The sequence below is a fragment of the Geotrypetes seraphini genome, chromosome 1, assembly GCF_902459505.1.
Source record: "Geotrypetes seraphini chromosome 1, aGeoSer1.1, whole genome shotgun sequence".
In the NCBI taxonomy this organism is placed as follows: Eukaryota; Metazoa; Chordata; class Amphibia; order Gymnophiona; family Dermophiidae; genus Geotrypetes; species Geotrypetes seraphini.
In genome coordinates this window covers 210,960,667-210,986,659 of record NC_047084.1, presented here as the reverse complement: position 1 = coordinate 210,986,659, position 25,993 = coordinate 210,960,667, and the positions used below count along the sequence as shown (strand labels likewise).

The following is a 25,993-nucleotide window of genomic DNA, read 5'->3' as shown; positions in this document are numbered from 1 at the left end:
TGATGTCCAAATTTAAGTGCCAGGAAAAAATCTGCACTAAGAGCTGTTTTATAATGAATATTCCAGACTGAATGCCTTTTCTAGAATAGCGCTTAGAACAAATTCCCAAACCCAACTTTGGGCAGGACTTACTGCTGCTGGAACCTGGTATAAACCTTGGCATGTGAAACCAAACAAAGAAGTGAAGAGTTCTTGCCTCAATATGTGACAAACAAAACCTTCAGTTCTGTGATTTTGATATTGAAACTTTTTAATGAACAGTCCTGTTGGCTGAACTTTTGGACATCTCGCTTGCCTTTTTGTTTGTCATAAATCTTGGCATTTATTTATTCATTCAATTTTCTATACCACTCTCCCAGGAGAGCTCAGAATGGTTTACATGGGTTTATTCAGGTACTCAAGCATTTTTCCGTCTGTCCCGGTGAGCTCACAATCTATCTTTTTTTTTTTTTTTTTTTAATCTTTATTTTCATTTTATAGTATTGACATAATATTAGTCAAAACAAGAAAATAATACAAGTCAGTTCAAAGATTAAAATGAGACAATAGGTAATAATGAACATTTACAATTGAAATAAAGGAATCAAGGCAAAATTTTTCCCTTTCTCATACGGCATAACATTAAACACAAAATAAATTTTTACTGGTTTGTATCGTTAGACCTCAATCCATGGGGGAGAAAGCTTTAAAATTGCTGAAATCTTAATCAAATAGTACAAAGAAAAATGAAAATGGTAGCGGGAGAGAACATAACCAAAAACCTTATACTTGAGCAGGTTGAGACTGAACTTCTCTCAAGAATTTAAGTTTGCTCTTTAGCAGAAATAAATTTTGTCAACTGCTGAGGTTCAAAGAAAATAAATCTGTTCCCTTGATAGGTTATTACACATTTACAGGGGAATCTGAGTACAAACGTCGCACCTAACTGCAGAACCCTTGGTCTCAAAATAAGAAATTGTTTTCTTCTCTTTTGGGTCATTCGTGACACGTCTGGATACATTCTCACTATTTTAGTCATAAATGGAACATCTTTAAACTTGAAAAACAATTTAAGCATCCATTCCCTGTCAGCATCTATAGCAAATTGTACAAATAGCGTAGCAGTTGCCGGTATCTCTTCACCTGTCCTCTCCAGGAAATTTGTCAAATCCAAACTATCAGCAGACAAATTCCGCTGGTTTGGTTTTTGAACAGATGCTCTGGTTGGTAAATAATATATTTTAGTGAGAGGCGGATAGGAGGTTTCGGAAACTTTCAAAACTTCTTTCAAATATTTTTTAAATGTATCCTGCGCTGAAATAAGTGGTAATTTTGGGAAGTTAATAATCCGAAGATTACTTCTTCTAGTCATATTTTCCAACATTTCCACCTTAAAGTTAAGGTTTCCACTGTCTTTTACCCAGACCGAAGCCTGGGACTCCACTGTTTTTAATCTAGTTTCATGTCCATCCACTTTATTTTCAATGCTGGATATCCTATTTTTCATTTCCAAATTTTCAGACACAACAGAGGTATAACGTGTAGTAAGTTGCTGCATTTGAGTTCCCAAAGAGATTTGCAAACTAGATATTGCTTCCCAAATTGCCTCCATATTGAAAACCTTGGGCCTCTGCATTGGTGTCAGTTCAGCACCCAGAACCTCTGGTGAAAAAGTACCTGGAACTTCAGCAGGTGATGAAGTTAATGTCAGGAAATCCTGAGGAAGTTTCTGTCCCAGCTCCTCCGAATGCACAGATAATAGTGGCTTCACTCCTCCTCCTACTGAGCCAACTTCCGAACTCAGCATGCCTGGAGAGCAAACACCCTGGTGCATTTCCTCCACTGTCGACTGGCCAAACGCCCCCGAGCAACTCGGAGGACTTGGAGGACTTTGATCTTCAGTCAATCGGACAAACGCCCCCGGGCGACTCGGAGGACTCCGCTCTTCCGGGGTCAGAGATGTTGCCTCGAGGGAGAGCTGCGACGCTTCAGCCAGCGTGTCTCTCCCAGCCGAGAAAGCCTCTGGCTGTGTTGGCGTCCCTCGCTGAAGGAAGGCGTCCATCGGGCCCGTTGCTGCTGGTAAGGATTTGTCAGGGAAAATCCGAAGCTTGGATTTTCGTTTCACCATTTCTCCACTTTAGAAAAAGAAACAGCAGCCAGGGAACATCCGTGGCGTCTAGCTCCAGACTCCTGCAGCCAACAACAATCTATCTAATGTATCTGGGGCCATGAGGGGATTAAGTGACTTGCCCAGGGTCATAAGGAGCAGCATGGGTTTGAACCCACAACCCCAGGGTGCTGAGACTGTAGCTTTAACCACTGCGCCACACTCTCCCCTGAAATACCGGGGGTATGCATGAAAGTTGGGTGCATGCAAACCCCCGGTATTCTTTAACACTGTACCTAAATGTTGGGAATGACTGTAACCCACCCATGTCCCTCCCAATAATTGTCCGTTACCACTCATGACTAATTAGTTTACAAGCACATCTGGGGTTGGTGCCCAGCTTGCAACAAGGTCTCACAGTGCACTAAGGGCCTGTTTTACAAAGCCACGCTAGCGGCTGCTGCGTGGTAACGGCCCCGAAGCCCATAGAAATTTAAAGGGCTTCAGGGCTGTTGCTGTGCGGCTTTGTAAAACAGGCTGTAAGTTGAAGGAGTTGAACAGTATTGCAAGCTTTATCCTGACTATCTCAAGAAGACATCAAATGCTTGAATGTTTGGAACGCCATTGGTAGATGACTACACCAAAATGTACGTGTTTAGCTATTAGCGAAGTATGTTATATTTCTGTTATTTTCCACATTAAAGTACAGATATTGAAGGTTTGTTTAATAAAATACTACTAGATTTTTTGCATAAAATGTATTTTTATCATTATTTGTTGACAGGAGAATGTTTCCTATTCTTTTGTAACACTGTATTAGTGGGGTTTTAAGGAATCCGATCCCACTTGTTATAATAATATTGGAAACTCTAGTGTTGTTTCTGTACTGATTTATTGTTATTTTTCAATAAAACAGACTTGACATATAATGTCTATTTATCAATGTATCATTGCTGAGTATGAAAACATAATGGTTATAGCTATAATGCCAATAAATTTTCTCCATTAAGCAAAAATAATACCAAATTTTAAGAAAAAACAGAGCTTCATTTAATCATTGGCTTTGAGGGACCCCAGGATGGGGTTTAAAATTTTTTTTAATTATTTTCTGATCAAGCACAATCAAATTCATGGGAAAAACTTCAATTTGCATAGTTTTTCCAACTTGAGGTTTTTCTGGACAACACTGCTCTGCATTTTATGAATATTGGGCTCATACTTTTAAACAAAAACTGTGGTAAATGCATTGAAAAGTCTCCCAGAGATGGTGGTAGTAATGGAGCAAATTAATGGACAGATGTCTAGAAAATATAAGAAAAGGGGACCCTTAGTTCACTAAAAATGAAGGTAAAAGAAGAGATCAAGTAGACTACAAGGTATTGCAACAAAAAAGGATTTTGGTAAAATGAATTACCCTATGAGCTTTATCTACGGCTCTATGTTTTTCAAGATAAATGACAGCTGGAGATAATAAAATTCATTTTACAGGTTTGATTAGCTTCCTGACTGGCTATAATAGTGGGCTTTAATCATTTAGGAGAGATCATCCATTATAAGCAAAAACAAATTTTATGGCAAATCATGCTTTTGTATATTTGTATATTTCAAGGCAAGAAAGGAAAATATAAATCCATGTTACCGTTGTCTTTTAGTAAAATCTTTTACAATACAGTATAATCTAACCCAGTGGTTCCCAACCCTGTTCTAATGGACCCCAGGCCAATCGAGTTTTCAGGCTAGCCCTAATGAATATGCATGAGAGAGATTTGCATATAATGGAAGTGAAAGGCATACAAATCCGCTCCATGCATATTCATTAGGGTTATCTTGAAAACCTGATTGGCCTGGGGGGTCCTTTAGGACAGGGTTGGGAACCACTGATCTAACCTACAGGGAATCTCCAGTCAATGACCTTGAAGAGGTGCAATCGTCATTTCCACCTTAAGTCCTCTCAATTGATCTCACCTTAATTATTAAGAGATGCAGGGCTTGAAGTATAATAAAACCAGGTGCGGCCATACACAGTCCAAATAAAATGACAATTGATATTTATTGAAGTCCTTTATTTACCCCCTCCCTCTCCAGAACCCCTGCCCCTGTTGAAGACTGGCAGAAGGGATATCCACTCCCTCCTGCCGCTAATCCCACTAAACTCCTGACCCCCCTCAAGTAGCCTAGCAGGAGGAATGCCCACTCCCTTTTGCTTCCACCCACCAAACCCTCCTGGAACCCCTGATACCCTGTGAACCTTAACCCGCTGACACCCCCCCCCAAACTTGCAGACCCCCACCCTGCACCCCAACACCCCTATACCTCTTAGAAGAAAGTCCGGCCGGAGGGACACTTAGTTCCTCCAGCCAGCAGGCCCAGCACTCCAAAATGGCAGGCCTTCTCCTTCCTGGTGCTTTCTGGGATGTAATGGGGAAGGAAGTAAGGCCCTGATTGGCTCAGATGCATAAGGTCCCTCCCATAGGAGGAGCCTTAGGCACCTGGACCAATCAAAGTCTTTGGCCTCCTCAATGAATCTATGAGGTACAGGGGTGGGAAGGTCAACTTAGGGATGCATGGTGTGGGTCTGCAGGTTTGGGGGAGTGTTAAGGGTCTTAAAGTTTGCAGGGTATCAGGAGTTTGTGGAGGATTTGTGGGTTCAGGAGGTGGCAGTAGGAGTGAGTGAGCATCCCTCCTGCCAGTCTTCAATGGGGGCAGGGGTTCCAGTTGAGTGGCAGGAGGGGATGGGCATCCCTCCTGCCAAGTTGCTTTGGGGGTGGCGGCATGAGTTTGGAAGGGTGGTGGCAGGAGGAAGTGGGCATCCCTTCTGCTTCGAGGGATGTCACCACTTGGGGGGGGGGGTCGACAGCAGGAGGAAGTGGGCATCCCTCCTGCTGATTTCACAGGATGTGTCAGGGGTCCCCTGACATAGCTGCTCAGCTGATTGTGACAGTGGTATTCCCCCCCTCCCCCCCGATCAGCTGGCCTGGCATGCCTGCTGGCTCAGTTGATTGGGGATTCCCTTTCTGCAATCAGGTCAGCAGCCGCATCTATTTCAATTGTAAACCAGAATTTTGATGGCCTACATTTCAGGCATCTGTTGCAACACTAGGGAGATGCTTAGGGCCGTTTAAGCTCACCCAAGGCCACTTCCAGGTAAAACCATGCCCAGCCTTGGGCAAGCTTAAGTGTCCCTAGGTATCTCTCTCTACCCACAACAAACACCTACAGTGAAGGTGGCCTGCCTCGGGTGGGGGAGTTTGGGATATTTTGGGTGTTTGTTTTTTTTTTTTGGGGGGGGGGGTTTGGGGGTGTTTTTTTTAATGGCTGCTAGACAGTGATAGAACACCTACCACTGCCTACAATTGGGATGCACATTTATAGAATCTGCCCCTTTATGTTTCTTTTGCAATTGTTTGCGGAATTTAGTCCTTCCATTTTAATACAACCAGGTACATCATACCAGTACATTTTTCCTCCTTAATTTGCTTCTGAGAAAAGTGAAGACAGATCAGCTACAGCACTGAGCAAAACCCATTCCCCTCTCTCCTCCCAGTCCATGCAGTACAATATTATAGAAATCCTAGGCCCATTGCACAATACTTTCTTCCATGCAATCTTTGTAGTAGTAGATAGGATAATATGAACTTTTGTACTGCTACAACTATGCTTATCATTTGTTTAACATTACTAGAGGTGCACAGAGCTGTGTAATAGTCAGTCCCTTCTCAACAGCACTTTCAATCTATTCAAGAAAAACAGGAGAGGAGAAGATAAGGATGCTGCGGCTAGGCAGACTGGATGGACCATTTGACCTTTATCTGTCATCATGCTTCTATGTTTAAGGCAAATAAAGAATTAGGGAGTTTCATTTATCATGGGAATGATTAAAATATGGGTATTGATCAGATAAATAAAGGGTTAAGAGTTAAAAGGAGCCTCAAAAAAAGTGGATTTTAGTCAGCACTTGGCGTATCCATTCAGGAAGTCTATTCCAGGCGTAACGCACAACAAAATGGAAGAAACAGAGTTTGGAGTTGGCGGTGGAGTAAAAGCGAACAGATTAAAAGTGACTTACCTGATGAACAGCATTCCTGGAAGGAGTGTAGAGAGAAATCAGAGATAAGAAAGGAGAGATACTTTACCTGTAGAACATTTGCTTGCAGTAAATTTCCCAGGTGATCCACTAGCTCAGAGAAAGTCGGTCTTCCTTTTGGCTCTCCTTCCCAACATTCCAGCATTGTTTGGTAGCTAATTAAGCAATGATATGATGAGTGCAATAGTGCTTCATGTGTTTGTAATTCAATGATATGTTTTATACTTTGGCATTAAGCTTATGGTCATGAATGAAGCGAATCGGAAAATTAAATAAATAAATCTGCTCAATGATCATAGGCCTTGTCTCTAATGATCAAATGTGAGAGTGCTTACATTTCTACTGTTGCATAGTCTGGAGTTCTCATTCTTGTGCCTTCTTTTAATCGTCTACAAAACTCCTCATCAATATGTACACCAGGATATGGAGAAGCTCCTAGAATGTAATTTTTTTATATATAAATATGCAAATTATTAAATCATAAAGTGTTGCTAACCTCAGACCAGTTTTAATGGCCTGATATTTAGCTAAAATGGCTTACCTAATGAAAATATTTCCCACAGCAGGACCCCAAAGGACCACACATCACTCTGAGTTGTATACACTCTGTCAAAAATGGTTTCTGGTGCCATCCACTTCAGAGGCAGTCTAGCCTACAAACAGAATAAATGAACATGATAATTAGCACAGAAGAAGATATGCTTTTCAATTCAGAAAGAGCTTAGTCTAGTATCAATACTATGAGTCAAGGCCTGGTGTAGGGTTACCAGATGTCTGGATTTTCCTGGACATGTCCTCCTTTTCGAGGACATGTCCGGGGGTCTGGATGGCTTTTCAAAACCCGGCACTTTGTCTGGGTTTTGAAAATCTTCCTTCAGAATTGCATCGGGAAGGGGCATCCACCCATGCGCGGATGCACGGATGCCATCTGGGAGTGGAGCGGGGGAGGGAGGGGGGCGGAACGGGGCAAGCCAGAGGGCATGGCCATGAGTCCAGATTTTCCTTCAGGAAAATCTGGTAACCCTATCAGTGGTAGTACTATGTTCTCTCATGCAAAGGACTTGGATTCATTTCTTGGGTCAGATCTTTCATTCCCTAGGGCCAGGGATGCTGTAAAAGTAGCATAAAGCAGGAAGAAGTTATCAACATAGGCTACCGTTAAGCTGGAGTACTTTACCATGTAACAGACAACCTGCTGTGGGAGGCTTTCTTGAATTTCTGGGAGAGGTCAGCACACAAAAAAAAAGCCCACAGTGGCATAGAAACAAAACACTTTGGGATAGATTCACAAAGGCCACAGATTGGATCCGATCCGTGAGCGATCAGATCCGATCCGTGGCTAGGGGGCTGATTCACGAATCACCCTCATGCAAATGAGGGCGACCGGAATCACGACCCCAACCAACCGCACGGATCGTTCCCCAGCAATCCCGACACATGCGCAGACCATCTATAGATGGTCTGCATATTCACTGGCCCTCCGTGCCTGGCAGAGCTGGAAACTTGCACTGTGGGGAAGGGAAGGAGGGTCGGGGCAGAGAAGAGCGGAGAATTGGAGAAGAGAAGAGCGGAGAGTCGGGGCAGAGAAGAGCGGAGAGTCAGGGTAGAGAGCAGGGCAGCAAGAGCCGAGAATCGGGGTAGAGAGCAGGGTGGCACAGAGCATGGCAGTTGGAAAGGACCTGAGCAACTGGTCCTCTGCAGTCGCTTATTTTTAGATCGGCCAGCAAAGTCGGTGTCCATCATTTTTTTTTTTTAGTGAATCGCTGCCTGCTTGTATTTGCATGCCGTTCCCCCTCATTTGCATGCACGGATCAGATTGGGTGCGAATACGCTCAGGAGGAAGGTTAGTGAATTGGGTCGGGGTCGCAAAGGGGTTGCTAAGTGGTCGGGACACGATCGGTGGGCTTAGTGAATCTAGCCCTTTTTATTTCTTTACAGTTTGCCTCACACTAAATAGACAAATGTTCTGGCTTACTTCAGCCAAGCACATATACACCAGATATCTATTCCTGACCTCTTATTCCTCTGGGACCTCCCCCTCAGTGAATCCAGCCTGAGCAGAAATAGTCTTGCCTCTCTCAGGCCCGCCCTGTGACTCAGCACTGAGCACAGGGCAATTTGGGACATGTAGTTTTTTTGGTTTTCCCTAATGGCTCAGCGTCTTATGCTGCCCAGTGCCATAGCAACATTCCTGTGAAAGGAAAATCCCTCTCTCTGTCACATACCATATTGTGCTAATTTAGCATATGGTCTACTTGCATAAAATGGGACTCTGCTAAAATAGCATGACTTATGGTAAAATAATCAATTTTAGTGATAACCTACTTTGATAACTCCCCCCCCCCTCCCCCATTAGAATTCACAGGAGAGAAGGAAGTTATAGCCATTGCACATAGCAACACCTAGTAGCCAGATTTCAGGTATATAATTGCAAGTTCCTAGATGGTGTTCATGGTGCCCAGCTGAGGAGTACTGCAACATTGAATGAACTCAAGTAAATTGGAAAGGCATATAAAATAGGGGGAAAGTCCCAGGTAGCGATCACTGCCCCAGCTCCATTTGAATTGTCAGGTCAAAAACAGAATATCCCATCATGCCAGAATTTAAAAGAAAAAAAAAAAAAAAAGAAACGCACATCTCCTTTTCTGACATAATCTGGATCCTTGTAGATATCTCGTGCCAAACCAAAATCACAGATCTTAACCACATTATTCTCAGACAGCAGAATATTCCGCGCAGCCAAGTCTCTGTGGATGCACTGCAAAAAGAAATACATTTTCCTAAGTTTAGTCTTGTTTAATATCCATTGACAGTGTTGATATCTTTCACATGTGTTACGGTCTCTCGCACTCTCTCTCTGATTCCTTAAATTAGTCTCGAAACAAAAACATCATCAGAGCTGTTGATTTCCAAGGAGCTTTTAGACAAGAGTGCTGGTTATTGACAATAAAACAAAAACCTCTTTTGAGTTAAGTGAGTCCAAACACACATCTATTTACTAAGTGAGGAAATGTGCCCTTAGAGGTTAATTGCCTCAAGATGATACTCTATAAATGAAGCTAGAAGAAGGATCAGATAGAGTTCACTTTACCGACATTCATAATTCTGGTGCTGACCTTCCCCTAAAAGCTAGGAAACCAATCATTTAATAAGAACATAAGAAATGCTTTACTGGGACAGACCGAAGGTCCATCAAGCCCAGTATCCTGTTTCCAACAGTGGCCAACCCAGGACCCAAGGACCTAGCTAGATCCCAAGTAATAAAACAGATTTTATGCTGCTTATCCTAGGAATAAGCTGTGGATTGGCCTATATAAAGGGCTGAAGCAAACTGACAACCTGCAGTGTGAACACCTTTCCAACTGAAATGAATCTTTGATAAACCAGGGACCCCTTTTATCAAACTGCAGTATAAACTGGCTTTAGCCAAACCTTACATGGGTCATTCCCGCAGCTAATGCCATTTTTACCACAGGGGTAATATGGCCAATTTTTCTATTTGTAGTATTAATGGTCACAAGCTAGTTTTACCATTAGCGCATGAATCCCTACTGTCATCTATTTTGTAGGTGGTAAGGGCTCACATGCTAACCAGTTAGCACAGAACTACCCCCAGGTCTGTCCTCCAGCCAGTGGCGTAGTAAGGGTAGGAAGCGCTCTGCACGGTGGTACCCCCATGCCCTTCTCTCCATGCCCCCTCCTTCCACACACACCCTCTCTGAACTCATGCTCTCCCTCCCCCTTCCCCTCCCCATAGCTCTGAATCTTCGCTAACGCAAGTGGCTTTTACAGCATGCTCCTCGTGCCAGCATTGGATTTCCCTCTGACCCAGCAGTGATTCAGAGGGGAACCAACAGGCAAAAGTTGCTCGCACTAGCAAAGATCTACAGAGATACGGGGTGGGAGAAGGGCTGGTGTGAGCGTGGCGTGGTGTAGTACAATGATCCCCAGGTCTAAGACATATCATTTGTATCCTTAATATCTATGCACAAACTCACTGAATAGTTAGGAAGCATTTAGCTTTATGCATTAACCTACAAAGTTGACGGATGAAGTAGTAATTTGTCCCCATCCCTGACATCGCGGATAACTATGTGAAACCATCCCGTGTCATTCTTTAGTGTCTATCTCAACCTCAGTCCTTCTACACCAGCATTCTTCAATGCAAGACTTGAAGGTCAGTGGTTGTATCCATTCATACTCTGATTCTTCCCTCTCTCTTTAAAGAATGACATTGGGGATGGTTTCCCACAGTTAACCGCAGAGACGGGGAAAAATTCTGTCCTCATGTCATTCTCTAGGCCCCCATTCACAAAGTGTTTTAGCACGGGCCAGCGAGGTAAATGCCCTGAAGTCCATAGTGACTTAAAGGGCTTTGGGGCTTTTACCGCACGACACTCACCAGTGCCGCTTTGATAATGGAGACCATAATGTGCTAGATGGTGAGCAGTTAAACACTGGGCAGCCTCTTTCCTCGAACCCATGGTGTCACTTAATATTTTCTATTGGCAAAGCTATATTTTCCTATGAACTGTTTTCCTACCTTCTTCTACTCTATGTTTATAACCTAACTAATTTATTTTTCTCAAGTACTTTAGCAAGAATGTGAGCCTTTGGGACAGTCAGGGAACTCTAAGTACTTTCTCTTCATCTTAATTAATCTTACTTATTGCATTTCTTCTGTTTCTACTGTAAACCGCTTAGAACCTCACGGTACAGCGGTATATAAGAAATAAAATTATTATTATTATTATATTTATTATAGAATTTTTCACCTTGCGAGAAGCCAGAAACTCCATGCCTCGGGCCACTTGGAAGCTGTAACAGATGAGATCTTCCAAACTCAGAAAGGTTTTGTACAATTCTTCAGCAGCCAAGGAAGAAAATACAGAAAGTCAAATACAGGCTTTAAATTTTCCATATGCAATGAAAGACATATTGTATGTGTACATTCTAATTTAGCATACATACCGTATTTTTCGCTCCATAAGATGCACTTTTCCCATCCCCAAAAAGAGGGTGAAAAAGTGGGTGCATCTTATGGAGTGAATTCACCTCTCCCCCTTCCCCCGATACCTTTTTTTTTAACTGGTGTGGTCAGTGCTGGACAGCTGCCTTTCTCCCTGCAGAGCGTGACCTTTGCGCTTCCTGTCTGGTCCCGCTCCGTTCCGTGATTGGCATGCCATCAGTTCTCATGATTCGCCGCTCTGCAAGGAGAAAGGCAGCCGTCCAGCACCGGCCACGCCAGTTAAAAAAAGGTACAAGGGGGCTTCAGGCATCGGGCTGTGGTCTTCCCAGCACCAGACAACCAGACGCACCTACATGTAGAGGAGGAAAAACCAAGAAGAAAAAATTCTGAGCCAAATTTTTTTTTCTTGGGTTTTCCTCCTCTACAAGTGGATGCATTTTATGGTCCAGTGCATCTTATAGAGCGAAAAATATAGTACATTTCTTTATTGTAAGTTCATTGGTTTACATAGGGATAAGATGTGAACTGTACCATCTTTCTCTAATCAGCTAGATTTACTATTATTAATGTATGTTGTTTACCATAGGTTCCATGTTATACAGCAGGACCTTTTACTAATATGTAGAGTATTTTTTAGCATGTGAGAAGCACATGCAAATGTCAAAATTACCACAGGACGCCTGAGCGCCTTCCATGGCAGTGGTTTTTAACCAGCAGTAAGCTCATGTTAATGTACAGCGTCAGCATCTATGAGACAAATATGTTTTGTTTTGTTTTTGTTGCATAAAAGTTTTTGGACCCCTGTTAGATTACAAAAGTTAGATAATTCAAAATCTAATAGATACTGGCACTGTCATCTTGACATAGGGACACTGGATCATCTGTTGTTTTATTGTCCTTTGATACTCAATTTTTGGAAGTCGATATGGGGACATATTAATACCATATTGGATTCATCGATTCCATTAACCTATGATGTAGTTATCTGTGGGACACTTTTGCATATTAAACCCCTATTGGATAGGTATAAATGCCAGCTTTTCCTGATCATGACCGGGATAGCCATGCAAATGGTAACTCGCAATTGGAAAAATTGGGATCGTCTTAGTTTTACCTTTTGGTGGGTGAATGTATGTTTATGCTACTAGTATGAAAAAATGACAGCTGACATCAGTGTTCCCGCTAAGCTGCGCTGGCGTGCGCTGGCGCACAAAATATTACATCGCAGCGCACAAGTTTCTCGTCACAGCGCACGGCGTACGGCAGATGGCAGGGCGGCGAGAGGAGAATCGGGCGAGTTGGCTCATAACTTGCTGGCGCCCGATATTTTTAGCTCACAGCGAAAAAAGTTTGCTCACAACACCCGCCCGCTTAGAGGGAGCACTGGTTGGGATATAATAAGTTATTCGGATTAGTATGGGGTCTATTGACGTCTTTTGTTACTTTGTTATAGTTGTCTCTTACCTTAATTTCCTCTAGATTATACACACATCTAGGGAAGGGGGGGGGTTATCTCCTTTGTTTTAGCACTTGACTGAATGTACTGGATTGGAGGGGGGGGTGTAATTAATTTTGTATTGTTACTGATGGATTGTAAGTGCTGATTCTGATTATTAATGTATGTACAATTTTATGCACTTTATAATAACTGAAAACTTAATAAAGATTTTTTTAAAATGCTTAGTGCAACTTAGTAAAAGAGCCCCTTAGTTCACCTGTGGTACAGTAAGTACATATTCATGACAAAGAAACTGAAATTGATATACAGGAGGATACATCTGTTTGCCACAGAAGAGACAACTTGTCTTGTGGAATAATTAGGAAAAACACTATAAAAAGTCACTGTCCCTAGTTTCTTGTTACAGATCAGTGGTAGAATCTATGACAGGAAATGGAAAATTCAGCAGCTAAATGTTTGAAATTCTGTGTCACATTTGTCTGAATTTATGAAAATTTTAAATGTTCAACCCTGTTTTACAGCACATTAGAGACTTTTTGTGGCTGGATCATTTCTTTCTTTCTTTTCATCTTGGTTACATCCTTTTCATTCCTTTCTCAAATTCAGCTTCTACTCTTTTATAACTTTTATTTTCTTTCCCCCACTCCACTCCTCAGTCCTTGCGCCTTCTTCCCTAGTCTTTTTTCCTTTCTAAATGGACATTTCCTCTTGTTCATCTTCACCACTCAGCTACTCTTTCTCCTTCTCTTCCCAGGCATTCATACTACCTTTCTATTCTATTTAATTCCTCTTGCAGTTTTAATTCTTTCCAATTTCTTATTCCTGTATTTCCTAATCTTACCCTCTGCCTTTCCTCTGACTTTCTCCCAGCCACAACATCCAGCCCCTACATCCCTTCTACTCTTCCTTCCCTATTACCTCACCCAACTGTTCATTCCTGCCATCTCCCCCACATTTTGACTGTAAAGCATTTTGTTCCAGGATTTATCCTCCCTAACAAAAGCCCTGAAGTAAAAATATTGGATAGCCCAGAGATGCAAAGTAGTTGCTACAAACTATAATTAATTAAAGAGTTATTCCCACTTTGAGTTGAGCCAAAATTAAAAATACAAAACAAAATCCCAAATCCCTGTAAATCTAAGACAGGAGCTAAGAAAACTGCCCAATAATTTCCAAATCCCTTAATTAATCCTAGAATGTGATATCATTTATTTCTTCATTCAAATTTTAATTAATCCTAGAATGTGAGGGTACCCAAAAAACGATTACATTTGGTACAAACTGCTCCCTCCCAGAGGCCCATGCGAGCCCCCTGAGCCCTAGAAATATAAGCCTGATGCAGAATTTTAAATTGCATTGTGGAGTGTTTGCTGTCTGATTGTTGTGGTTTGAGGCCGAGTGCTTGGGGTTTGTGTCTGTTTGATTGGGGGATTTTGTACTTCAAAAATGTCAATTGTGTTGGGCATCCAGCCATTGGGTTCTTGTTTTGTGACTCATTTGCTGTCATGGGTTTCTAGTGTTGTTTTCCATGTCCGCTCTTATTGTTCTGCTTGTTCTGATCCTGGTTGTATGTTCCCTTTGCAATTGCTAATAAAGATAATAAAAAAAAATAAAAAATCCTAGAATGTGATATCATTTATTTCTTCATTCAAATTTTACCGCTTTTTTTTTCAAATTAATTGACGTCAACTGTGAATTTCAGAAAAATCTGATTGCATTGCTGCCTAATGTTGTGTGCTAAGGATCAAAAGCTACATCCTAAAAACTCTTTTCTGATGCATCACGTTTTATAAAAGGGATGACAAAAAATAGCATTTTCTATTGCAGGAAATGCTAATTATAAATATCGGAAGCTGCCAAGGTAACATGTGGAGCTCTGAAAACAGGCACTGTTGTACTGACAAAAACATGTTTGCTCTAGAAATGCAGATAGTATTGAATAACACCCCCCTCCCCCCTTTTACAAAACTGCAAAAGCGGTTTTTAGCACAGGCTGGCACGCTGAATGGTCTGCACTGCTTCTGACACTCAAAGAGTTCCTATGAGTGTCGGAAGCAATGCACAGCATTCAGCACATTGGCCTGCGCTAAAAAAACGCTTTAGCCGTTTTGTAAAAGGGAGAGGGTAGGTAATGTAAATTCTACTGTGGCCTTCACCCTGGGACTTGCAAACATAAGATTGGTTCCAAAATTAGGAATCTACTACAAAACTTTCTCAGTATCTATATGACAAGATGGAACACTTTCAAGAGAGTTAATAAACTATCAGGAATGTCTGAGGCTTCTCCCTGTAATGTCTCCATAAACATGACACCTGCTGGTGCAAAACTTGGCAGGTTTAGCAATACTGAGGGTCTAATGGAAAGAAGGCCCACAGACAAAGTGCCAACAAAGAAAACAGTGGAATAGGACAAAAGGCTAGCCATCGGAGCCAGTTCCATAACTAAAGTGCGCCGGATATTGGGGCGCTGACAAAGAAGCACCAACAATTGCACGCAGGACGTATGCACGCCGCCAGTCCAGCCACTTTAAATTGGTAACGTTATCGCTGTGAGGGGGTGTGGGGGGGGGGGGGGAAGCCCCCCAATACATGCAGAAGTCCATGCACTCCCATTGGGGGGTGGTTTGGAGGGGTGAAACCCCCCCAAGCGCACTTAAAAGTTCTTTTTTCCATTAAGTTTTCAGAGTTCGGGAGTTTTTCAGTATAGTGGGGGGTCCCCCCACCCACACCCTATACCCTCAACGAAAGCGCGAGAACTCATACATGTAGTGGGGGGTTCCCCCCCTCACACGCCCTCACAGTGCTAACAATGGGTTTAAAGCAGCAGGACCAGCAGCACGCATACATCCTGCACACGATTGTTAGAACGCCTATGTCTTGCGCTCAATTGACAGGTCACCCCAGAGCCAGCTGGAGAAAATCAATGATGTTTTATTACAGCCAGAAAAGCATACAGTAATGTAGACCCGACACAGCACTGTGTTTCGGCGTATCAATCTGCCTGCATCAGGGGTCACCCAAGGAGGGACAAACGCGAGATTGCAAACCTGTGTGCAAATGTACTGCTGTGTAGCTGTTATTTTTTTTCATGTACAATTCTCTCTCCCTTCCTCTCCTCCAAGCAAATTCATCCTCTTTCCTCCCCCCTTGTGCAGCATCTTTCTATCCCTCCCTCCCTCCCATCCCCCTGTGCAGCAGAACCCCACTGACCCTCCCACCGTGAGAATGACATACCTCCATTCCGAGGCCTCCTAAAGCAGCAGGGGTGGATCTGATTTTTCAGCAAATCAGGCAGCACTAGTGTCATGGATGGAGTCATGGAGTGTCGGATACATTCGGGTGGGGAGGGGGCTTCAGGGGTCGATCTTAACTAGGGCTTATTTTTGGGGTAGGTCTTATTTTCAGGGAAACAGGGTATTACATGGGCTTCAGAATTCAGAGCCAATAACTGTCAACAACTGAACTTCTCCCACCTTCTTCATCTGCTTCACTAAGAGATCTCTCTTCTGCGAATCCAGAGCTTGCTGAACTTTGGCTGCTTGTAATGCTGCCCAAACGCTGCTTCACATCTTCTAGGATGTCTTTGCCGTGTCTGGACAGGGCATTTTTAGTCTAATATGGAAAAAAAATACCCATTTTTATTTCACTTAACGATGAGAACAGTTTATGCCAAGTAAAAGATTTTCATTTTTTTGGGTTTGTGTTTTTTTCATAGCAAGAACAGGTACCAGAAAGAACTAAGATGAAATAAACAGACAAGTTGGATTCTTTCACAAATTGTAGTTTGCTCTTAGAAATATATATATATATTTTTTTAAATCCTTTATATTCTCTTGGCCTTTCCTTCTTCATTCCTGCACTCTTCTGTCCTTGCATATGAGAACTGGCCCTATAGGAAGGGGAACTACAGGACGCAAACAGGAACTTCCAGGAAAAGAAAACTGGAGAAAAGCACATATGGTAGAAAGGAAACAAGAGTCCATTCAACCTTATTTTCATTCACTACAGAAAAATTTCTAAGACAGCTGACAATTATATCCTTTTGGTCTTCTCCACTTATTCAGGAACTTATCCTACTTTTTATTGCTTTGTGTTGAGCAACTACTGTACCTTGTAAGGAACAAATTCATTTCTTTTGCTTCTTAAGTAACTAGACAAGTTTCCGAATCTGCAGTATTCCACAATCACCATCAATGGTCCTATAAGGAAAACAATTTCCACAGTCAGTCACTGAATATCAGTGCCCTCACATGAGACCTCCTGCTGTCCGAACAACACAAGGCTTAGTGTTCTCCTCCTGCACCTCACGGCAATATTTTTTAGCCCCCAAGTTCTAAAATGTGAAAGGCAGTTCTATAGCTGCGGAACTTAGGCTCCCTCCAATTATTCCGCAAGCAACTGAAAACCTGGCTTTTCACTAAAATGTAATTCTATTCCCCCTTACTCTTCTCTTCTCTATATAAGTTCATGTAAACCTTTTTTTTTTTTTTCCTTCTCTTCCTATATTTTAAGTTCTTGTAAACCGTGCTGAGCTCCACAACATCCGTGGAGATGATGCGGTATATAAACTTAAGGTTTAGTTTAGTTTATAACTGCACAAAAACATACTTATGTGTGTAAGTGCACTAAATTCTATTCTAGAACATTATACATAACTGCATAGAGCAGGGTAGGCAATTCCAGTCCTCGAGAGTCAGAGCCAGGTCAGGTTTTCAGGATATCCACAAAGAATATGTATGAGATGGATTTGCATGCACTGCCTCCTTGAGATGCAAATCTATCTCATGCATATTTATTGTGGATATCCTGAAAACCTGACCTGGCTCCGGCTCTCGAGGACTGGAATTGCCTACCCCTGGCATAGAAACATACCTGTACATATGGGCAGACAAGAGAGAAGCATTGCTTGGCTTCAACTTATACATGCAACTTACAAAATATTATTATACACGCTGCATGACATTCTTAGGTGCAACCATTTGTTAATGGTTAAAGTTGTTAAAACGCATCCAACATTGTTAAAACGCATGTAGATTGTGAAAAATTGCAGGCAGACCTTAGGAAATTGGAAGACTGGGCATCCACATGGCAGATAAAATTTAATGTAGACAAATGCAAAGTGATACACATTGGGAAGAATAACCCAGATCATAGTTTCCAGATGCTAGGGGCCACCTGGGGGGTTAGCGCCCAAGAAATTGATTTGGGAGTCATTGTAGACAATACACTGAAACCTTCCGCCCAATGTATGGCAGCAGCCAAAAAAAAGCAAACAGGATGCTAGGAATTATTAAAAAAGGGAAGGCTAAAAAGACTAAGAATGTTATAATGCCTCTGTATCGCTCCATAGTGTGACCTCACCTTGAGTATTACATTCAATTCTGGTTGCCTTATCTTAAAAAAGATATAGCAGAACTAGAAAAGGTTCAAAGAAGAGTGACCAAGTTGATAGAGGGGATGGAGCTCCTCTCGTATGAGGAAAGACTAAAAAGCTTGGAAAGAGATGACTGAGGAGAGATATGATTGAAGTCTACAAAATCCTGAGTGGTGTAGAACGGGTACAAGTGGATCGATTTTTTACTCCATCAAATATTTAAAAAGACTAATAATAATAATAATAATAATAATAACTTTATTTTTCTATACCGCCATAGTCAATCGACTTCTAGGCGGTTTACAGTGTAAGAAGGCTGGACAATCAGCGAATAACAAGAGGTCTCAATACAATACAATAAGTCAACATTCAATACAATACAATACAATACAAAGATTCTGTATACAATACAGTACCATATAGTACGAGTCTAACTACAATATAATACAAAAATCTGAACACAATACAATACATAAGTCTGAATACAATACAATACATAAGTCTGAATATAATACTATACATAAGTCTAAATACAGTATCCTACAATGAGTCTAAATATAATACAATATTGTAGAAGGGAAAGTTACGTATAGTTTGGAGTTCAATAGGTAATGAATATCTGAGTATTTCTTTAGAACTTCCATTGAGTTGGAGTTCTATGGAAAGCGAATATCTGAATACGTGAGGGGCATCTTTAGAGAAAGAAAGGCGTTTACAGTGAGGGAGTCCTATTGAAGGGGGGGGACCGTTTTAGTCCGTGAATTTTGCGAATAAGGCGGTTTTGATCGATTTGCGGAATGCACTGTAAGACTGATTAGGTTTATTTATGTAGTTTTTCAGCCAAACTTGTTGTCTGTTCGCTTGGAACTTAAAGGTTCTATCCAGAAATGATTTGTATCTGCAGCCAGTGATCTTTGGGTATGCAAAGATATTTTTGTTTCTGGTCGCTCGTGTGGGGTTGTGTAGGATGAAGTGAGTTTGTAGATATGAGGGTGCTAGTCCCCAGGCTTGCTTGAAACAGGTGCAAGCAAATTTGAATAGTATTCGCGCTTCAATTGGAAGCCAATGTAGTTTTTTATAGTAGGGGCTGATGTGGTCGTTTTTTCTTAGTCCGAAAATTAGTCGAACGGCGGTGTTTTGTATTAATCTCAGTTTTTTTATTGTTTTTTGTGGGATGCCCAGGTAGATGATGTTGCAGTAGTCAAGAATGGATAGGATCAGTGCCTGTACCAGTAACCTGAATGATGTTGGGTCAAAGTATTTTTTTATGGTCCTTAGTTTCCATAGCGTGTAAAAACATTTTTTACACGCTATGGAAACTAGGGAACACTCAATGAAGTTACAGGGAAATACTTTTAAAATCAATAGGAGGAAATATTTTTTTTCACTCGGAGAATAGTTAAGTTCTGGAACACATTGCCAGAGATTGTGGTAAGAGCGGTTAATGTAGCTGGTTTTAAGAAAAGTTGGAAAATGTCCTGGAGGAAAAGTCCATAGTCTGTTATTGAGACAGACATGAGGGAAGCCACTGCATGCCCTGGATTGGTAGCAGGGAATGTTGTTACTATTTGGGTTTTTGCCAGGTACTAGTGACCTGGATTGGCCACCATGAAGACAGGCTACTGGGCTAGATGGACCATTGGTCTGACCCAGTAAGGCTATTCTTATGGTCATATATTCTTACGCATATTTATGCTAGCTATAGACCTAGAAGTCACATCATTTTAATGGTCCGGCCTAGCAAAGGCCCTGAGGCTGTTGCTGAAAACAGTGTCTAAATTAATCCTTACAGCAGCTCTGTGGCCAAGTTAAAAGCACACTGAGCTGCCGCTAGACAGGAGAAGTACTGCTTGGCAGGGGAGGAGGGAAAGGGAAGGGAGAAGGGGTACTGCTGGACAGAGGGAAGGGGGAGGATGAAGGGAGAAAGGGTACTGCTGGATATGGGGAGAGGAAGAGGTGCTGCTGGACAAGGGGGCAGGTAAAGGGAAGGGAGAAGAGGTGCTGCTGGACCTGGCAGAAGGGGAGGGAAAGGAAAGATGCTACACACTGGAGGGGAGGATAAGATGGTGGATGGGGAGAGAGCATATGAGCTGTGAGTGGGGTTGGGGAAGGGAAGAAAGGAAAATTGTTACAGGAAGAGTGAGAGTGATGAGAGAGGGAGAAATGGACATGGGGAGAGAACATGGATTGGGGAATGGGAAGGAAGGATGTCACTTGAGGGAAGAGGCAAAGAGAGATAGAGAAAGTGTAAAGGAGGCAGAAAGGGTTGGACTCATGGAGAGGGTGAGATGTATGGGAGGACAGAAAGGAGGCAAGGAGAAATGTCACACTCAAGGGGGAAGGGGGAGAGGGCAGAGAGTGAAAAGTTGGACTTATGGAGGGAGAGAGGGAGATATTGGTTAGAGGAGGGAAAGGGGACTAGAGGAGAAGCATGCAGGAGGAAGAGAGAAAAAAAATGTTAGACTGGTGGAAAGGAGGGAGAAATGTTGGATTGGGAGGGCGGCCAGAAAGGAGGAAAGGAAGGGAGATGGACTGCAGGGGGCAGAAAGGAGGAAGGGAAAGAGAAATGTCCCACTAGGTGGTGGGGGGAGAGATAACTAAAGAAAGGGAGAGATATCAGACCAGAGAATGTAAGGGAAGGAGGGGGGGTCTGGTAGTGCTATAGAAATAATAATATTAGTAGTAGTAGAGAGAGATTCCAGATTATGGGAAGGAGAGGAGAGAGATGCCAAACAGGGAAGGGGGGAAAGGAAGGAGAAAGATGTTGATCCATTGGAGGGAGGGGGAAGGAGACAGATGTCAGACCATGGAAATAGGGAGGGAAGGAGAGAGAGATAGGAAGGGAAGGGAAGACATGGAAAAGATTTTGAGAAGAAAGCAGACAAATTGAAAAATTGAATGTTAATGCCAAAGATGGATACAAGGCAGAAAGTGAACACGGAGAGAAAAACAGTCAATGGATAAGAAGGCACTGGAAACATAGTTAAAAGCACATAAAAATAGTCACCAGACAACAAAGATAGGGAAAATTATTTTATTTTCAATTGAAATTTATCACTTTTGGGAATTTATATCTGCTGTGTATATTGTGTGTATATGAAAAATGAATGGAAAAAATTGCATTACAATTAGTAAAGTGGGAAGAGCTTTAGGGCCTGATTCTATATATAGTGACCAAAAAAATTGACACCAGCTAAAAAGACGCTTAGCTCGATTCTACAAGGAGCATGTATCTTTTATAAAATAGTGCTAAGCACCTGTGTATCTCACATAACCTTTAGGTACACTTATTTAGGCCACACATAAGTTGTGTGTGGATTGGGCATACTCTATAACAATGTGCATAACTTTTAGGAATGATAATGATCTACCCATGCCCCTTCCCTGACCACACCCCCTTTTCAAATTCGCACACTAGAAATGGTGCATTTTTTAAATATATATAGAATCACGCTTTCCAAGTTGTGTGTTTAATTTTTTATTAGTGCCAATTAGTGTTAATTAAGAGATGTTAATTGCCAATGATCAGCACCATTTATGCCAATTAATCAATTAAGTTATGCACACAAATCGGCTGTGTACAGCAATTTGCATGTCATAAGGCGCCATATAAAGATTTGGGGGGTAGTGCTTAAAAGAAGTGAAATATGCATCCCAAAATTTTAATTTTATCTCTTAAAGCAGTGATTCTCAAACTTTTTTACTATGGCAGAACCTCTAAAATATGTTTTCATGCACCAAGGAACTTTCAATTTATGCAAACATATATATGCTCATACAAATAGATTCAATCATCGAATTTCTTTAGGAACCCCTGAAAAGAGTTTGAGGAACCCAGTTTGGGAATCAAAGTCTCAAGGTTTGGAATCTTAGAAACTCAATGATAACCTAAGAGATGAGAAGCGTAATGAAAGCTCTCAAGTCTTACCGCCTGGTCTGGTGCAGGCACCCAGCAGGTTAACAACGTTCAGATGATGACCAATATGGATGAGAATTTTCAGCTCTGACATGAGTGCCCTGTGCTCACTGGATGTGGCGCCCTCTGGAAAACAAAGTATAGGGAGTGGATTTACCATCACATTGGCAGAGAGAAAGCAACAGGTTGATTCCTGTAGCTACACAACTTATTCATTTTGCATGCTCATAAAATTGTCTCAGGGTATTTCATTTATACAGGGGAGATAGGGGAGACAGGACAGAGGTAAAAATTATTAGAATCAGCTGGGACAGGAGGCAGGAGGGATCCCTGCTGTCCTTGCCCACCACTGGACCTCCAGGACTTATGGCAGGCCCAGTAGAAGCCTGCAGGGCATCAGGAGAGAGGGGTTCAGGGTACAGAACCTGTCAGGGAGGAAGAGGGATGGATTGTATAGACTGGCAGGACAGGGATGGGAGTGAATGAGGGGACTCGATGCAGAGCCTGGCAGAGCAGTGAGGGAGGTGGAACAGGTTGCAGATCCTGGCAGAGCTGGGCAAGGCAAGGCACTGCATTTGAATATTAACAAACACACACCCCAGTTTATATTCGAGTCAACCTTTTTTCCTCTTTTTTTGGAGGAAAAAAGGTTACCTCAGTTTATATTTGGGTTGATTTATATTCGAGTATAAACAGTAGCTTTCAGTCCATTGCCCTACTCTCCAGTGCCCTTGCCAGCAGATTAACCATTCCCCCTAACTGTATCCATGGCATCCTGTTTGTCTGTCTTGTCTGTTTAGACTGTAAGCTCCTTCAAATAGGGACTGTCTCCTTCGTGACTCTGTACAGCACTGTATATGTCCGGTAGCACAATAGAGATAATTAATAGTAGTAGTAATAATACACTCCTCCCTCAATATTCACGGGGGTTAGGGGCAGAGCCGGCCCGTGAATATTGAAAATTTGCAAATAACTTTTGGGCCGACTATAACCCACCCCGGCATCCCGGACCTTACCTGGTGGTCTAGCAGTCTTTTGGGGCAGGAGCGATCTTCCTACACTCCTGCCCCGTGCAGATCACTCATCAAGACTACGATGGGAACTCACGGTAGCCATTTTGAATGAGTGATCTGCACAGGGCAGGAGTGTAGGAAGATTGCTCCTGCCCTGAAAGATTGCTAGACCACCAGGTAAGGTCCAGGGAGGTCCGGGAGGCAGGAGGGAGGTGGGGGTGATTCCGGTTTTAGGAAATCACGAATAATCGAAATTGTAAGTCCTAAAACTGTGAATCAGGAAGGGGAAGTGTAGCCCAAAATGCAGTAGCTGCTGCCTCATGTAATGAAAAATCTTAGATGTAAACTTCTGAAACAAGTTGATAGCTTAATTGGTTGGTTGATTTATTAATTGGGATTTATTAACTGCCTTTATAAAGAGATTTACCCAAGGTAGTATACATCAGGTACTAGCTTGACATAAAACTTATAATTTTGCTAGTAGCAGATGACAATTTATCTTAAAGCTGGGACAACACTTGCGGGGTACCTCAGGGCTCCCCCCTATCCCCGACTTTGTTTAATATTTATCTTATTTCACTGGGTAATTTGCTGCAAAGTCTAAAGCTCAATTTTTACATTTACGCAGATGACATCACTGTGGTTATCCCGTTAACCTGTCTGTCATCCGATTTTATTAATTTCTTAGCTAATATTGTAAATCAAATCGAGCTTTGGATGATTGCTTTTAAATTGAAATTAAATACTGAAAAAAACAAATTATTTTAGCAACGCCCATTGAAAGGATAAAAGAAAACATGATTCACGTGAGCGGGCGGGAATACAAAATTGAACAATCCATAAAAATATACGCATCTGACCCTGGAAAAACATATTGATCTACTGTTTAAGAAATGTATTTCGGTCTTATGGAAGCTCCGCACCATTAAGAAGTTTTTTGATGAACCTTCTTTTCGTTTGCTGGTGCAGACATCCATTTTGAATATTTTGGATTATTGTAATATTATATATCTACAAAAAAATACTCATTTTTGGACTAAAAAAATAGGAGCACATTACCCCTTTCTATCAAAAACTCCACTGGCTGCCAGTGGAGTCCAGAGTTCTATTTAAGTTTTCTTGTATTTGTTACAAAGCAGTTTTCGGGATGTTACCAGATTACCTTGCCTCTCAGTTTTCTTTGAACTATTTTAATAAGAGTACACGTAGAATAAATCTATTTAATTACCCTTCTCTAAAGTCATGTCAATATAAGAAGTTTTTTGACAGAATTTTATCATTCCAGGCCGCTAAACTGAACATATGGCTTGGAAAACCTATACTTGAGTTTAATTCTTATTTTGATTTTAGAAAATCACTAAAGACACGCCTGTTTGACATGTTTACATTTTAGTTGTGATACTATTTTAACTTCTTCTTGCTTTTTAATTGATGTATTCTTTTTTATCGACTGTGTTATTATGTACTTTATATACATTGACTGTATGTATCTTTTCTGTTGTGAACCGCTTTGAACTTTTGGTATAGCGGTATACAAAAAATAAATTAAATTATTAATATTAATAAAATAACCAAATATACAGTAAACATAATTACAATCAATGAAGTAAACTTTTTACCTTTCAGCATTTTGACAGCCACTGTGGTACAAGGCGAAGTTTTTTCAATTCCAAATGCATCTGCTTCCACAACTTGGCCAAAAGCCCCCCGACCAAGTGGTTTACCTAACAAAAAAGATAGCAAGATTTTATTTTATTGGGATGGAAAAAAGTCTGCAGCTTGATTGAAAGCTGGAAAGTGAATGAATTAGCTCAGTATATCGCAAACTGTGCACCGCAAGATACCGGTAAGGAGGAGAAGCACTGGCACCAGCTGACTACCTACATGGTGAGAGACACATCCTGTAGGTAGTCAGCTGGCACCCGTGCCTCTTCTCCTCACTGGTGCCCCTTATCTGTGTCTCTCCTGCTGCAGCACCCCCTACTGGTGGCTCAGGGCCCCGTCTGGAGGGTCTTCGTGTATGTGTATGTGCAGACATTGATGTGATGACATCAGGCATGCACGTGACATCATCACGTCCTTGTCTGCGCATTTCCAGGTGCCCTCCAGCCATGACCTGGAGTTTACTGTGCTACTGAGCAAAACGTTTGCAAGACATTGAATTAGCTCAAGTCACACTTGTTCAGGGCCACCACCTTTTCCAGTAAACAGTGCCAGGGTAGCTCAGTAGAGATGGAGGAAATTCCTAAGAGAAATATTTTATTTAATTGTAGCTGCTTCCTTGGTAACTGAGGCTGAGGGTTATTCCACAGACAGGTCCATAATCAATTTGCAGTGTCCATGGCAAATTTTGCACTTCTATCCTCTTAACTTTAAGTCACAGCATACAGGAACTGATGCCGAAAGCTTTGTGGTAGAGCCATGGTATGCAGTTAGCTTCTGGATTACCACAATAACTCAAATATTTAATGCTGGTGCCCAGATATGGCCTGTTATTAAATATCTCAGCTCAATTTGTGTCACAATGGTTAAAGCTACAGCCTCAGCACCCTGAGGTTGTGGATTCAAACCCACGCTGCTCCTTGTGACCCTGGGCAAGTCACTTAATCCCCCCATTGCCCCAGGTACATTAGATAGATTGTGAGCCTGCCGGGACAGACATGCTTGAGTACCTGAATAAATTCACGTAAACCGTTCTGAGCTCCCCTGGGAGAACGGTATATAAAATTAAATAAATAAAGCTTGCCCTACAGCTGTAAATGGCTTAAAATCCACTGACTGCCAAGGTTGACTATTGACCCCCATTTGTTTAGCCCAGTGGTTCTCAACCCTGCCCTGGGGACCCCCCAGACAGTCGGGTTTTCAAGATATCCCTAATGAATATGCATGAGAGAGATTTGCATATAATGGAAGTGACAGGTATCCCCAGGAGAGGGTTGAGAACCACTGGTTTAGTCTGTCATCATTTTGTGTGTTTATTGCTACCCCTATGATTATTCTATTATTGCTGTGTTCTGATTATTTATGTGTTTTTATGTATTTTTTCTCTACTTTATAGTTTATCATTTCAATTTTAGTTTCTGAAAATGGGG

General features: G+C 41.9%; 1 protein-coding gene across 4 annotated transcripts in view; it reads right to left on the bottom strand.

Moving 5' to 3' along the window:
• KDR (kinase insert domain receptor) overlaps positions 1-25,993 on the bottom strand; it is a 115,541-nt gene that overhangs the window by 9,386 nt on the left and 80,162 nt on the right. For all 4 annotated transcript variants that reach the window (XM_033945291.1, XM_033945273.1, XM_033945281.1 and 1 more), the window contains 9 exons: positions 24,521-24,625; positions 21,901-22,014; positions 16,709-16,797; positions 16,072-16,210; positions 10,946-11,034; positions 8,806-8,928; positions 6,712-6,823; positions 6,506-6,605; positions 6,220-6,325 (listed from right to left, as the gene is read on the bottom strand). In XM_033945291.1, the coding sequence (XP_033801182.1) occupies positions 6,220-6,325; positions 6,506-6,605; positions 6,712-6,823; positions 8,806-8,928; positions 10,946-11,034; positions 16,072-16,210; positions 16,709-16,797; positions 21,901-22,014; positions 24,521-24,625 (977 nt within the window). The remainder of the gene's footprint in view (positions 1-6,219; positions 6,326-6,505; positions 6,606-6,711; positions 6,824-8,805; positions 8,929-10,945; positions 11,035-16,071; positions 16,211-16,708; positions 16,798-21,900; positions 22,015-24,520; positions 24,626-25,993) is intronic.